Source organism: Pleurodeles waltl, chromosome 8 (assembly GCF_031143425.1).
Source record: "Pleurodeles waltl isolate 20211129_DDA chromosome 8, aPleWal1.hap1.20221129, whole genome shotgun sequence".
Lineage (NCBI taxonomy): Eukaryota > Metazoa > Chordata > Amphibia > Caudata > Salamandridae > Pleurodeles > Pleurodeles waltl.
Window position 1 is genome coordinate 1,250,852,568 of NC_090447.1, and position 16,598 is coordinate 1,250,869,165.

The 16,598-nt window shown below is 41.9% G+C and overlaps 1 protein-coding gene across 6 annotated transcripts in view; it reads right to left on the reverse strand.

Moving 5' to 3' along the window:
- The window catches only part of FRY (FRY microtubule binding protein), a 598,740-nt gene that overhangs the window by 209,550 nt on the left and 372,592 nt on the right, over positions 1-16,598 (reverse strand). For all 6 annotated transcript variants that reach the window (XM_069205570.1, XM_069205567.1, XM_069205566.1 and 3 more), the window contains exons 19-24: positions 16,023-16,205; positions 14,565-14,651; positions 13,308-13,567; positions 6,522-6,711; positions 5,170-5,294; positions 1,330-1,387 (exon numbers count right to left, since the gene is read on the reverse strand). In XM_069205570.1, coding sequence (XP_069061671.1) covers positions 1,330-1,387; positions 5,170-5,294; positions 6,522-6,711; positions 13,308-13,567; positions 14,565-14,651; positions 16,023-16,205 — 903 coding nt within the window. The remainder of the gene's footprint in view (positions 1-1,329; positions 1,388-5,169; positions 5,295-6,521; positions 6,712-13,307; positions 13,568-14,564; positions 14,652-16,022; positions 16,206-16,598) is intronic.

Consider the following 16,598-nt stretch of genomic DNA (forward strand, 5'->3'; position numbering starts at 1 on the left):
AAATGTTGGTATCTAAAGTAATATGAATCTTAAATATTTATTTTTTAATGCACCTTGTGAATTTGAATCAATACATTCTTGATTGACCGATAAATATGATACATACACCAAGTGCATGTGTCTATACTTCAGCATAGAGGCAAGGTCATTCTCCCTGTAACCTCTGTTAAGATTCTTCCTTTGTAGGTCTTTCCGCATGAACGCAATTAATTTTTATCCGATGTATGAAGTGCTGGTTGATTAAATTCTTTGATTACCTTGTTTATTGATAAGACATTTAATTCCATGTTTCTGTTTGAAATTGTTTTTAATTCCAAAAAGATTAAATATTTTAATGTCAAAATCTCTACTGCAGCACAGTCACTGAAATAGTCTATTGTTGACCCAATATGAGTTATGGATAAGGATTTTATATTTATTTGCAGCCTTCAAATGCAGTATGTGGTGGACATTCCAAGGTTTAGGAGTCACTTGATGTTTTGCATATAAATGTTTTCCAATTCAGCTAGCTATTAGCATTAAAAGAGGGAAAGCATATAATAGCAGAGAAGCAAGTTTCATTCTTAATACTTTTAGTGATGGGTCAATTGCTCTACCGCCAAATAATTTAAAAACTGGCATTATCCCACTCAGTCGGGCGGACCAAATGCTTGTGAAGATTTTAAAATCTAAATTCAAGAGGGATATGGGACTGTAAAACATGCACAAATAGAGACCTTGAACTGGACAGGGCAAAACCCCAATCACAGCTTCTTTCATTGATGGTGTCAGTGTGTCTGTGGCTTTAAATCCAGCCTAGTCAAAATAAGGTCTAAAGTATGACCAAAGGTTTTATATAAAAACAAAAAAAAACTGGTGTAAAGCTGGCAGCTCCTGATACCTTGGCATTTTTCAATATGCCTATTGCAGCTATCACCTCCTCCAGTAGTATAGGTTCATCGAGGGTGGCAAACTCGGTTTTAGATCGGCCTCTGTGTACTGCTTTACTTGGGGTGGTAGCACATTTTCTTTAGTATAAAAAGTATGTTATTAAACTGGTAGTTCCAGCTTTATCACCCGCACAATACCCAGGTTATCAGGGAAAAGATAAACAACAATGTACTCAGACATTTAAATGAAGATTCTGGCAATCATATATCGTGCTTGCCATGCAGCCAGATGTGTATCTGTTCAGTGCATCCAGATGCATGGAAGAGCAAGGTTTTCAGACAACTCTGCATCCTCTGCTTGAAAGTGCCACATGGGAGATACTGGACCATCACAACAACTTTCATGCAGGTCAATGTGTCCTTTCAAACAGCATAAAACATAAACCAAACAATAATCCACCTCTGGTCTGCGCTCCAAGGCCTCTTTCATCAGTGGGTGAAGCTCCTCTACTAGTTCCCTGAAATGAGAAGACATTTTACCAATGATGAAATCATCGTTACAATGTTAACACTCTTTAGGATAACTTCTAATGCCAATAAAAAGTGGTAAGTGGCAATGCAAGCACCGCACACGTCTGTGATGTTGAATGAGAATGCAACTTTAGTAAGTATGAATTGGGATCTTGGTGGTGACAAATGTATTAACTCCTCTACTGGGTGGAAAATAAAAAACCTGCTATTTAGCCAGTAGTCCCACACGTGATAAATACCTCACCCTATTGCGAATAACTTGTGATGAGGGCTTTTAAAGGTAAAAGCACTCCAGATGCAAGCAGTAAAGATTGAGATAGTCTGATGATACCAGGACCCAAGGCCAGACTGAGCCTCACAGATACAGTTGGAGTGTCCTAAACCTCTCAAGCTCTGCTTTCTCTTCATTGGACCTCAGAGACTGCACTGTAGTCTGACATGGACAGTGTGAACATTTTCCCACCAAGGATGATGTGCAGCACCTGACTGAAGACCAAAAAGGCATAGCACGGCGGAGATATGGCAGCAGCGGTGTTTCATCTTTTTAAGCTACCCATCTGTCCATGACCTATATAATAGCTAGCTAATCAGTTCTACAATCCATAGCACATTGCGCGTTTCGAAGCCTAAAATGCAAATTTCTGGTTTATAATTATAAGATCTAGAGTCCGTGAAGTCACTGGAAGCTATAAGAAGAAACGAAGAGCAAGAACACAGGCAAGAGGTATGAGAAGCAACACACGGGATGGAAGGCGGCACAAGGGAGTTGGGGGGCAACAAGGAGACAAAGAGGGGAAGAGTGAAGCAGAGGGTGAAGAAGAAGTGACACGGAAGGAATATGAAGGAGCAAGCAGGAGTGAACTCTAGAGGAGAGGAGCTGAATGACAGAGAAACTATTTTTTAATTTTTTTTTTTTAAAACAAAAACAATGTGGAGAGGGATGGGTGATGCAACAGACATGCTGGGGTACAGAGGGGAGCAACACAGAACATGTGGGGGCAGGTGTGCTAATCAGGAAACAGCACTGGAAAGAGAAAGCAAGACAATGCATGCACTTGTATGGAGTGCTGGAAGAGAACAGTAGTAGTTTGGTCTAGCTTTGTGCATTTTCTAGAGTGGTGATACATTGTCACCTGTCCACTCTTGAGTGTTTTTAACCTTGATCAAGATCCATGTAGTCCCAATTAAAACTGAATTTGTGTTGAGATTCGTGAGCCAAGTTTATCCCACTTTTGTTCCTGCTCTTTTTCTCAGCAGACTTACTTTATCCTTACTGGATTTCATCACTGCACCTACTTCTTTTCCAAAAGATCTCCAGCAAGAGCCCCCCGTGGGGCCCGTCAGACATTGCAGCGCCAGTCTGACGAGGAGCTAGCCCTATGATGCAGCATGATATCCAATGGATGTGTGAGGGCTCTTGCTTTTAAAGGTAGAAATGTCCTTAACACGTGTGCCTTAACATTCTCACTGTTTTCTCTGTTTAGGAACTGTGTACTTTTTTGATTGATTGTACTTACACAGCTGCAAGGACCCTAAATACACCGATGTACACCATCCTATCTGGTATAAAACTATAATACCTGATGCGTTAAGTTAATGCAAACGCATTGTTAGGGAAAAGGGGTATTGGGTACTTTTAAACAGATGTTGATATATTACAATATAGTCAAAATTTCATTTTGCTTATATGCTCATAAAGGAGCTGATCTATCCTTTCCAAAGCAAATTTGCAATTTTGGAATGGGTCAATAGAATTCTCCTTATACACGGCAGTCTACGGAATGCCACAGTGGTTATTATAAAATGTACCATGTGAACATCCAAATTTACAATGAAAACACCCGCATTCACCTCTCACTTGAAAGCAGGAAAGCAGACTATGCCAGCATCCTGACATGACTGGACGACACATTCTACTGAATGAAGGAGAGTTTCTTGCACATGGGTAAACCAAAGGCCAAGGCTACTGGTGCTATGAGGAGTGCAGCTCTACTTACTTTCCTTCAATGGTTATCCAGTCACTGAGCTGAGTATGGATGGAAAGCAGTAAGAAACTTACAAGTGTTAGTCAACTCTGAGTACTACTGCTAATCAATATATTGGTCAACATGCAGCTTGCCATGCTCAGAAAATTCTACAGCTCCTCCCAACTCACCAGCGAGTGGTAATGAAAAGACCTTCGGAGAGATGTGCTATTGCAACAACATTTATAATAGGCTTCCAATGGAACAGGCTGCAAAATGTTTAATACCCTACAGCCAGAATGCATCCGACCCCAAACCAGCCCTGAAAGCGCACTGCCCTAGTGGAAGCAAGGATCATGCTGACAATTCATGGTACCCTATTTAAAGACTATTTATCAAACAATAAAGATACCCATGGAAACTACTGCCCTACTACATGCCTATGTGGCACCTATTCCTTGTAAGCACATATTAGATCCAACAACGAGCACTGCAGTGAAAGAGAAATCAGAGAAGATTAGTGGTAGGTCTATGGCCCCAAGCTGTGGAATATATTGAATTAAATGAGCTCCAGTTAAAACAGAAACCTGAATTATTTCAGCTTGCCTACCACCGAATTCCACGCAAAGTATCTCTTACAAATAAAGAATAACAGAATGAGTCCAGTCCTTTCCAGATCAAATACCAACTTCTCCACCTCACACCTACAGGACTTGGAAGTTATCATAAATTGACCCAATACATATCATATAACTACCTCATAAAACATTTTAAGTGTTTATTAAATGTCATGGTTGGTATAATTCATGGGAGCCTGCAAGCCCAGAAGATAACCCATCTCTAGTTCCTCATTACTAGAGACTTGTTATGTCTCTATTCACCTGTAATAAAGAAATGACACATCTACTCAGCTGTAGTCAGTTATTAGAGTTGTGGGCTGATGTCTCAATGTTTCCTAAAAGTCAGCAGCGAGGATGAAAGGCAGGTCACAGAGCACAGTTGCAGCCACACATTAAAGAAGGAAAACAGGGGTTCCATGACCTTAAAAAAGGAATGCGTTTCTCTATATAGTAACTCCTCAGTGACTTGCAATAGCCATATAATGTACAGAAAAGGGTAATTTATCCAATATATAATAATACGTTATCATATTATTTGGAGAGAATAGCAAGGCCTGCTAATTGCTGCATATGGTATTTCAATGTAACCTTTAAGATCTGTCAGCCTGACGGTAGTCTTTGCCCAAACGTTTAGTCTTACTCCTCCGTATTTTGTTAGGTTTCACCCCACTCAACCAGGAACCCAATTTCCTACAGAGCCCAAGTTACAATTGTATGAACCCATCCCGAGGTAATACCCTTATTGCTCATCCTTCTCCATGTGTCCTAACTCCAAACTCAATGCAGAGCACAATAGGGTTTGATGCAAATATTGCCATGAAGTCAAATCATATTGGTAGGGCTTTGCTTGAAGATTCCGAAGCACACCTCCTTGCTTCTTGGAGCTCAGGACACTTATTCAGGGCAATTATTTGTGCGCTAGACATTTAAAGGACTACACAAAAATACTATTAACTGGGGCCACAAAGCCCACTGTATGCAAATGTTACGAAACATTAAGGATAGGTTAATCTTTGAATAATTATGCACTAATCCCCGCAGACGTTTACTAACTGCAATGGAAACAATTAATGTGTGCCCAGCATTTTTCCACCCTACACAAAGTAAAGTAGAAACAATGATGAGAGTGGAACCATCATACAAAACTGAGCTATGACAAAAATAATTCCATATTGCATGCAGTACCTGAAAACAAGTGAATTTGTTCTTCCAAATCCTAGCACCAATGATTCTGTGATTTCTATGCTTTCAAGTCTCATTAAAGGCACAAGCTGCTTCAGAAGGACTCCAATGGAGGGGGTTCCTATCACCTGCAACACAAGGTTAAAATAATTAACATCAAAGGGGGAAGCAAAGGCCCATTCAACTTAGCCTTCCAAGGGATGGCACAGAAAACTCTTTGGTAATGGGTTACTTATTTAAAACAAATAATCTGTAAACCCCTCACATAATTACAATAACCATCAAAACACACTCATTGTGTCATGTCCATATCTTTAAATGTTTCACCAACTTTTACTTTAAGTGCATTTAGTCTTAGTGAAAGATGCTGTGTCAAAGCGTCAGGCCTCCGTGTGTCAACAAGACAAAGGCATTTTGAACAGGTTTACTCACACATATTAGGTGCAACATTGTTCCTCTGCTCTAGTGCGAGACTGATGGCAGACCCAAAGGGGAAATCTTGTAGGGGTTAAGATGAAACGTGTGTGAAACAAATGTACAGTGAGTAAGGTGGGGGCAAATAAATAGTGTGTATGAAAATGAGACAGTCTGGTCAACCGGGAGAAGGGTATGGCATAGATGGAAGAAGCCAAGATGGACAGGCAGCAGTGGGTACATCAGTGGGAAGAAGCAGCATTGGATTAATGGCCATGAAGAGCTTTCCAAGTCAAAGTCCCAATAGAAAGTGATAAAAGCTGCAGAGCCATGTTTACTAGACTAGAAATGTTAATTTAATAGTATTTTCAATTTATTGTTTTATGTTAAACCCTCATTCTGATTCTAAATGTAAGCCTTTTGCACGGTCTCTCATAGAACATCATTGAAACTCTGGAACTCTTTATGAATGATTTAAGAATTGTCAACAAGTGAGGCGCTGAAGTGGCCATCCAGTTTAGAGAAAAACAGACTTCTCTTCCATTCAGCGCTGCACTTCTAAAAAGTGCAAACAATATACATTCCAGAATATTTACTGTTTGATGGTGTCTGTTTGGGTTTAGAGATCTATTGTGATCATTCACCAGACGTCCCCTTTAATGTCTGATGGCACCAGGTTTCGCCATTAGAATGACTGTCCTGGACGCTTCATAATCCTGTTTTCAAATTCTTTTAGTACAGCACATGCTCAATAACCTGTTTGCCACAGAGACTACAATGAACTCATCAGCTCCAATGATGCCACTTAAAATATCTTACTGTATTTTAATGTAACAGATCATATTAAAAGAGGATTTCAGAAGACAAATGTCTGCAATCTCTTTGGGAAAAGAACAAGCCTGTTTGTAGCTATAATATTTTTTTTAAAAAAACAATCTTACCTTGTTGTCATAGCTGATGGAGCCATCTGGCGTGGTAGCCATTATTTCTGGTGTGGAAGCACGTAAGTGTCCGGGGCTCATAATGCTGGGCCTTGCCACCCCAAAGCACAGAATTAAGTAATTCCTCCATAGAGTCACATAGTTGTCTCCACCACTCGCTGTGCTGGTTTTCTTAGCATTAACAGGGCTACTGGATAAGCATGGTGAAAAAATAAATGTAATTTGGTTTACCTTTAATCTATGATGGCAATTACAATGGGAATGCCCAGTACTAAAACAAAACAATAATATAACAAGCAACACTATGTGTCACTGTTTTAAAAAATTACAATTTTTATAAATTCCAAGAATTAAGAGTATTGATTGTTTAATGCTACCTAATGTGGAGCTATCAACACATTATTAGGTGTTCAATAGAAAGCCAAGTGAATGAAGCATAATATTGTTTATCTCACAAAATGCTACTCAAAGTGGGTGAAATGTTGCCATATATATATAGAAATATCCACCACAGAAAGGGTAGAAGTGATTAATGCAGAATATGGATGCACATTATTAGCTGCTCCAAAACAATGTATATAAATAGTAGCAATAGAGTATCAGTGGGAGAGTGGATAGCACAGTTCATAAGGACACGCCACTTTGGAACAATAAGAGAAATACTGTGGATCGGCAGCCGATCAGACGGGCTTCTATGGGAACAATGGGGAAATAAATCAATTGGAGATCTCCTTGATGGGGACTCGCATTGACCCTTTGAATCATTAAATTCAGAACTTTCCTTTCCCCAGTCACAGCTCTGGAAGTATTGGCAAGTGCGTCATTGCTTGAGAGATAAATAAGGGCAAGATCCGATACATCTTTCAACTTCCCCGACTGTGGCCTACCTTAGCTTGTGAGACTTTTCCAAGGGTAGTGTGTCTAATATGTACCAAATACTTATTGACAATTCATGCTCATGTGATACTCGTTTCACGGCTAACTCCTACAGGCAGGAGCGGTTAGGAGTGGAATACTCAGAGGGGGCTGGAAGAAAATCTTAGAGTATTGTGCTAACTTGATCAGAGAAGCATGCTTAAAGTTTGTTTATTTTAAAATTCTATATAATTGGTACTGGTCTCCTTTTAAATTGTATAAAGCTCATCTAGTTCCCGATGTGGCGTGTTGGGGGTATTCTAGCATAGCATGTGATCTGTATCACATACTTTGGTCATGCCCTGCATTAGATACATATTGGCATTATACAAGAGAAACACTAAGTGCAGCTAGTTTAAGGAGGAGTCTGTTACAGGACTATCGATTTGGATGATATGACGACCCACTCTCACAGATGGATGTCGAAGGCCCTTACGGTAGCCAAGATCTGCTTTTTGAGACATGGGCATACATCACAGGTGCCCACGCATTAAGAATGGGTAGCTGAGCTTTATAGGCTGGCTATGTATGAACGCCGAATTTATAAGGTTCTGGATGAAATCCATGTTTTTTTATAAGGTTTGGGGTTCTTTTTTGAGATTGTGATCGTTTTCCTTTGGCATGGGGCTACTACTTATTTTATCCATTTAACTGAGATACCGTTTTGAGTCCATTCCCTTAAGGATTAGAGTCTTGGATGATTTTTTGGGGGCTTGTGGCATTATATGTTTGTTTAGTGGGAGTATGTTTTACATGGGGAAGGGTTACATTAGGTATTGCTTACTCTTATACAGACTTCTATTTATTGTTACCTGTGACTATAAAAAGTTCAACATTTGGTAAAACCAGCAAACACTGTTTGCAGACTTCTGTTGTTTCAAAACAGAGATGTTTCTTTATGGTTTGTTCTAATTGTTTTAACTGAATCAAACATGGAAGATCAACCTAGCACAGAATCCCACGGTTGTAAAATTATGTATTCACTTAAGTTCATCAAATGTAAGGGGGCCTGGACTGATAATGTTTCCAAATGTAATACAGAAGCTTTATGTTTTAAATTTAAAAGGACAAACTCTGAGAAACAAGGTTGTGTTCTAGCCATGATTACAGTTGTTACAGATTACCTTTCTGTGATATACTTGCATGAGGTAGATGGTTCTCTTTTAGCTTGACTGATGAGTAAACAATGCTCCTGCTGCCAATCAAGTTGGCTTAATGGGCTGCGTCATGAGAGTATATTACGGGGGACAAGTTCCATTTAGAGCTACTTGTCTGTGGGTTGAGCTGGGGTTTTTGACTTTTGAGATGTAGCCTCTGACCCCGGTCTCAGCACTCTCCCCCGCTGCCTTGCTCCTCATGTCTGCTGCCCAGCTGCAGCACACAAGGACACAGGCTCAATCCCGCCATCCGCCTGGACTGACTCACCGCCTTTGTGTAATTGCTGTCACAGTAATTATTTGTTTTGTGAAGTGTTCTTTTTTAAAGTGTATTTATTGCTTTGTTTTTCTGTAACCATAGTTGCCCTGTTCTGTTTTGCCTCATTGCTGTGCCCTGTTGTTGCCTATACTTTGTTTTTTACCAACCTTTTTCCTGCCGTTTTTTCCCTCCCCGTCTGACCGCCACCCTTCCACCTCCCTGCCAGCCCCTCTCACCTCCCAGGACTACTTAAGGAGGCCACTGTATAAGCCTTCAGTGAGCAGCTTCTGATCCCGGCCTCAGCGCTCTCCCCCAGTGTCTCTCCCTTGCTCCTCGTGCCTGCTGCCCAGCTGCAGCACACTAGGCTGCCGGTTCAATCCCGCGGTCCACCTAGACTGATTCACCATCTTGTGTGATTGCTGTCACTGTAATTGTTTTTTGGGAAGTGTCATTAGAATCTCGTTTTTCTGGATTCTTGGTAACGCTGTTCTGTTTTTTGCCTCCTTCCTGTGCCCTGTTGTTGCCTGTACTTTGTCTGTTTAATCCTGCCATATTTTCCCTTCCCCACCCGCTGCCCTCTGGCCTCCTTGCCAGCCCCTTCCATCTCCCAGGGCTACTTATTGTGGGCCTGTGTGTAGCTGGCATGACAAAACCACTCCAAAGGCAAGTTTGTCTGCGCCTGGACCATGCCCAGCGCCATGGACCCTGGCTCTACTCATCCCCACATTTACACCTCTGCAGATCTCTGAGCTCTCAACCCCGGACGCAACAACAATTGTCTTGCATTATCTTGCCACACACCCGGACCATACACTTGCACAGACTGCTAATACTCCTCCACCCTAGGACTGACCGCCATCACTGCCACCAACGCCTCACCATCCTTGCAGACCGAGACGGCCTTGGAACGACTCAGGTGCATCCTGTTCAACGTCAGATCACTCTGCAAACAAGCAACCGAAGTCTGCACACCCATCTCCACCCTCTCCCCTGACCCCCAACCTTCACCACAAAAACCTGGTTCACCCTCGTCTCAGCCCTTCACATAGCCACAGCAACACCCCCAGCTACAAAATGAAACACTGCATCTGCACCAACAGGTACAAAGGTGGCACCACCATCATAGACCAGGAAACCACACCCATCATGGAACACATGAACTTCCAGCTCCACACTGATGAAAACACCACCATCAAAGGCACCCTCGCATAGAGACCACCAGGACCAAGAACCGGCCTCAGCAACGCCCTCACTGAATTCATCACCCCGCTTGCCACTGAATCCAAACACTATGTCTTCCTGGGAGACCTCAGCTACTACCTGGACGACCCCACCGAAAAATTCCACTGACCTACTGGAAAGTCTAGACAACATCGGCCTCAAGCAGCTGGTCCCGGGCCCCATGCACAAAGCAGGACACACGCCGGACCCCATCTTTACGTCCAGTAACAGAATCAGCTACAGCTATACCATGGAACTCACCTGGTTGGACCACTACATTGTGCACTTCACCCTCGCTGGATCCCTCTGCACCGCCCCCATCTGCCACAGCGCCCCCTCCCTTGGCTGGACCACGGTCACTCAGCAGCATGGGATCCACGCCCACAGTACCTCACAGTCTAACATCTCCACCAATCTGGATCAGACTGTACAGAACTTCAACAACTGGAGAGGAGATGGCACACCAACAAGAACCACGCTGACAGAGCCACCTTCAAAACGACTACCACCACCAAATAAAAGCTGCAAAAAATAGAGGCCCTGCCCCGCCTGACCAAGAACAGCACCAAGCAAACCAAAGAAATCTTTACCATTGTGAGAGTTTGTCAGCCCATCAGCCATCAAAATCTCCATCCCCCTCTCACAAGAACTCTGCAATACCCTCATTGACCACTTAAACAAGATAAAAACCATCTACAGTAACTTTGGTCCCCAACCCTCCGACCTCCCCAGCATCCCATCAACCTCCACCGCCAACCACCCGCTCACCACATGGGGACAACTCAGCATACTGAACACGATCACACTTGTGAGCTCCATCCACTCGGGAGCACCCAACAACTCCTGCCCCCACAGGATCTTCAACCTCAGAAAAACAAGATCAGCCGCCAGCTCACTGCCATCCTCAACGCCTCCTTAACCACAGCCACTTTTCCAGAAGCCTAGAAACACGCAGAGATCAGACCCCTGTTCAAGAAGCTCTCTGCAGATATCAGCGAGCTCCAGAATTACCACCCGATCTCTCTGCTTCCGTTCCCCGTCAAAGTCCTGGAGAAGGCCATCAACCTCTGACTCACTGAAAACCTGGAGAGAAACAACCTGCTAGACTCCCTTTCACTCAGGCTTCCGAGCTAATCACAGCACTGAGACAGCTTTGATTGCCAAAACATACGACATCCACACCCTGCTCGACAGAGGAGAAGCAGCAGTCCTGATACTGCTTGACCTCTCCGCTGCCTTCGACACCGTTTAACTGACTACACCAGATTGGGATCACAGACGATGCACTCAGATGGATGGCATCTTTCCTCATGGGATGCACCCAGAGAGTATGCCTCCTCCACTTCACGTCACAGGTCAAGCACACCATCTGTGGCGTACTCCAAGGCTCCTCCCTAAGCGCAAAACTCTTCAACATCTACATGACACCACTTGCAGACATGGTGAGATCGCATGACATCAACATCATCTCCTACGTTGATGACACGCAGCTTGTCCTCTCGCTCTCAACAGACCCCACCAAGACAAAGACCAACTTCCACAACTGTATGGAGAACATATCTGACAGGATGAAGGACAACTGCCTGAAGCTCAACATACACAAAACAGAGGTTCTGATCGTCAGCAGACACTCATCCCTCTGGAACGACTCTTGGTAGCCAGCAGAGCTCAGATCCACCCCCACACCGAAAGATCACACCTGGAACCTCAGCATCATTCTCGACAGCAAACTCTCCATGAAATGCCAGGTCAAAGCTATTTCCTAAGTCTGCTTCCACATGCCCTGCATGCTCCAGAAGATCTTTAAGTGGTCCTCATCAGCCTGAGGAAGACTGAAATGTAGGCCCTCATCACCAGTCGACTGGACTACGACAACGCACTCTACCCAGGCACCACCACCGAAGTCATGCAAAGACTTCAGACGATGCAGAATGCAGTTGCCAGACCTGTCCTCAACCTGACCAAGAGAACCCACATCACCCAGCACTCCATTGGCTCCCAATCCAGAAAATATGTCATTTCAAGCTCCTGACCCTTGCCTACAACACCCTCCAAAACCAAGGACCTACACAGCCTTCTCCTCTACCAACCAACCAGTAACCTCCACTCGGCACACATCAGTCTCGCAAAAAATACCATGCATATGCCGCTGCCACGTCGGAGAACGCTCCTTCTCTCACCTCGCCACAAAAGCATGAAAGGCCCTTCCCTTCCACCTCCAAACTGCACCCTCGCTGATCCACTTCAGGAAGGGACTAAAAACCTGGCTTTTCGAATAAACACCTGCAACAACTGCCTGGATATCCACCTGGGTGACAAGTTATGCTATACAAAAAACACCTGATGGATGACTGATAGCAGCAAGATGCTTACTTTGGATAATACTAGAGGTGCTTAGGTCCTACTTTTAGATGTTGGCTCTTGGAGACTCCTGGGCTGGTTACTGTGCCCCTTAGAGCACTGCACCCTGGGATTGCAAAAGGGAAGAGCTGGAATGTATCAGGGAACAGGTGCGGGATGAGAGAGGAGGTTTCTGAAAGAAGAGGCTTCAACTTGTTTGTAACAGGGGCGAAGAATTCATTTGAGTAAATAGGAAAAAGAAAAGCTTTCTGAAGGCATATCTCATGCTACCAACTGGTTATTTTAGCCTGATGCAACCTTCCTTTAATTGTAACATGTTTCAAACATCCCAGGGCAATAAACACTTTGGTTCCAGGAAAAATCACAAAGCAATACTGACAATTGCTATAGCGTACACCACAAAAGAAATTCTCTGGGCACTTACATATTAAGGATTAAGGCACTCATTGTATTGTACTCAGAAGGATAGAAGCCAAATTTGGGCCTGCTGGGATTCAAAGTTATCACGTACCGGTCTGTTGGTAGCAAGCCAACCCTTTCAGCTACAGTATATAATTGACATATTCATTTATTAAACATGTATATGTATTTTGTACACAATTAGTCTATTACCAGGTCCTAGGAATACTGTTCGTGGTACAATGGCACTCCTGTCATTGTTTATATTTTTGTCTATATTTTTATTATATTAATATAAACTCAATTTAGAGTTTTGGAATTGGTGCCCAACATTCAAGATATCATCAGAATGTGCTATTAATTTATTGATAGCATGCTTTACTTAACAAAACAGTGAAGGAAATGCAAAGATCCTAAAATCAGAAAACATGTTTGAAGAGGGTTTAACCAGTCGATAAAAGAAGGGTAACTTACTTTGGATCCACAAGTGGCATCAATAGCTGTAATCTGGTGAATGCATATGGCCAAGCATAACTGAGAGCTGTGGGGCAATGTTTTGGTAGATTTTCCTGGCGAAGGAAACTGAAGAGGCAAAGGATCCATGGGTCTTTAACAGACTGTGCAAATATCCACACATGGGAAGGACTTTTGACATCATAATGACTGTTCACCAGGACGGCATTCCATTCTACCAACCACTGCAAATCCACATTGTGAGTGAAAGGTAAGGTTGCCTGTGAAAACACACAAACACACTTTAACAAATTTAATGTAAGGGTCAAACAGAACATAATGACCTAACAGTTATTAATTCAAATAATAGTGTGCAATCTAATTCTTGTGCAACTACCATTATATTCATTGGTACTGGTTGCACAAATACAGAAAATGTGTGTTGTCATCACTGAGCGCCAATGTATTTGATTACAATTATGTTTTTCACATTTTGTATGGCATTTATTAGATATTTCCTAGAAATATAGCTATTTATTTTCCCGCTAGCTTTTGCCAAAGCTAAGGTGTGTTTTCTGACAAACAAGAAGACAGCTAGTGATTACCGCGTCTTAGAATGCAGATTTCTCATCTGGCACTCACAAAGGCCCATATGTATGGAAACCATTCCTCTAAAAAATACAGCACACTCACTCCCTCTTGTATTTTAGAATCCCCTTCAGTGCTGCAGAAGTCCCCCATCTAACAAAGCAGTGTTCCCTCTTTCACTGCAGGGCTGAATTTTCCTGCAGTTTCTTTTTAGCAACAGCACCACAACAGCAGAAGAAAACTATGCAAACAAGAACGCCCAGTTGAACTGGTACAGGATCCCACCTGAAATCGGAAGTCATCCTTTATGATCAATTAAGATCTGTATCCAAAAGTACAAAAAACAATATGCAGCGGCATAGGAAACACATTATAACATAAAAAATGCATGTAACCAAATACATCTGTACTCCTCGGAAGGCAAAGCGGAAACAGCAATGAAGAGCTGAGGAAAGAAAGTCCAATCTTTAAACATGGAATTATGTAGCTCATTTGCAGAATATTAATATGTACTTTCACACTGAAATAAATAGCAGACTATATTTTATCTATGGGATGGCACCCTCTTACAAAATACTTTGTTGAACATGTGGGCCATGTGCTGTTCTGCATAGCATTACCTAACATGAACTATGTATGGAGTATTTAATGAGGTATATTACCAATAAAAATTAAAACAAGACTACTTACTGAATCAGAAACAGCAACATGTGCAAAACTTTCGAGGACAGAAGAGCTAAGCTGATCCAGGACATCAATCATGGGCCGGTCATCATCCTGGATCAAGGAAGGGCAAACCAGTCAGTGCTGCTCACAACAAAACAATCTGTTCTTATTCATCCTTAATTATCATGAATACTTTCCTGGGATGCAGTGCTTTCTTATAAACTTGATGGGCTTGCTCCTTCCCACTAGGTTTGATATGTCCTTTATGGACAGTCACTCACTTATGACTTAGAACATCGTCCTTTACTTTTCAGAATCTGTTTCCATCCTATCATTGTCTTATTTCTATTTCTATAATGCACAATGGGTTGCACATAAGAGGATATGCGTGTGTCACTCCCTCGCATCTCTTTTTCTCACTCTCTTTCAATGTTAAGGAAAAGAATAAGTGGGTCAGAAAGAGATGTTTTTAAAAACCTGAGGCCCTATTCATGAAAAAAAAACAGGAAAGTAGGGGAGATTTCACCTCCACTCAAGAATATTTTTCCTTTTTTTTTCGCTCTTTGCAAACATCCTCATAAATATGCCTGTAAAACAGTTAAAGGTGGAGGTTTCTAAGAGCACTACTGGGAATGCCACATGACCTTCATGTGAAGGCTCCTACTCCCCCTGGGCAGAGGTCTCCTTAGCAGAAAACTCCGCACAGAGGGAACAGAGGTAATGCACTTTTTGTTTGTTTGTGGGGAAAACATTTTTCCTAGTAGAAAGAAATCTTTTTTCCTTCAATGACTGTAAATAAGAGCCGATCCAATGTACTTCCTATGTGGCAAAGTAAATATTCAACTATGTCCAGAGTATGAAGAAGAAAAATTCAAGTTAGAGAATGTCCTGAAATGTATATCTTTGTGGGAATTCTCAAACTTCCAAAGCACACCACGCCTTAGAATGCCACTTTCCACCCTTGAGTCGGTTTTATTCCTGCATATTTCTCTGTCACAGTAAATGCACTTATACCTGCCAAAAATCCCTTAGAGAATCCATAGCGTTACAACATTCAAAGTCAGCACTGCCAAGCACAGATGAGTTTCTCAGATGAATTGTAATGGAAATGCTATGTCATTATGTCAGGAGATTACTTCAGTGAAAATTGAACTGCACTGATAATGAATAAAAAGATAATTTTATTAAAATTGATCCGTTTTTTTTACTGCTAAGTGAAGAATGAAACAAAAAAATTAAGATGCAAGGACTATCCACAAAAATGGTATGGCGACTTACTGAAGACCAACTGTACAGCTTACTTTGACAGATCACACATTCTATGTTTATGGCAATGGAATTTCCAATGTGAACATACCCTTTTACAAATTATAATAGTTAAATACTGCTTAGAGGTATGGGCACACCATCCCAAGAAATTATGCATAAAAGCTAAGCGTAGATCTGGTAATACTGTTGGAAAACAAAAAAGAAAAGGCTTACCTCTGCCTGCCCCAGTGCAATAAATAAGAAACGAATTTCCTTGAGAATCAATACAGCTAATTTACGTGTAGCAACCTGAAAACTACACAGCAACAGTAGTGCAAAACCTTCCACTGCGTGCAACACACTGGAGTAAGGGCTCCTTTCAGATTGTGTTCTGTGACTGGATCCATTTGGAATCAGCTGTAAAGTAAACCAGAGACAAGGGGGTAGGGCAAAAATGATACATATAAGAAAAATATGGAAATATTCAAATAATGCTAGCTCACATGAGAAAGAAAGAAAGCTAACATCTATGTACACTTCATAAATTCCGCGTACTGCTTAAAAATGATTAAAACTAGCTTCTGGTGAAAACAATAAGCACATATGTGTAAATCTTACCACATACGTTTACCAAGACATGACATGCTAGCACTTCTGTCCAGTCCATCCCCACTAAGTAACTCAGTTTTCATACATGTCTTCATTTCTTTAAGTGTTAACTGGTCCTTTTAATACGAATATGTTTTTTAGATGAGAAACTTTCCACTCTAAAAAATACATTGTTTTTAATGTTATACACTAAGCTCACAT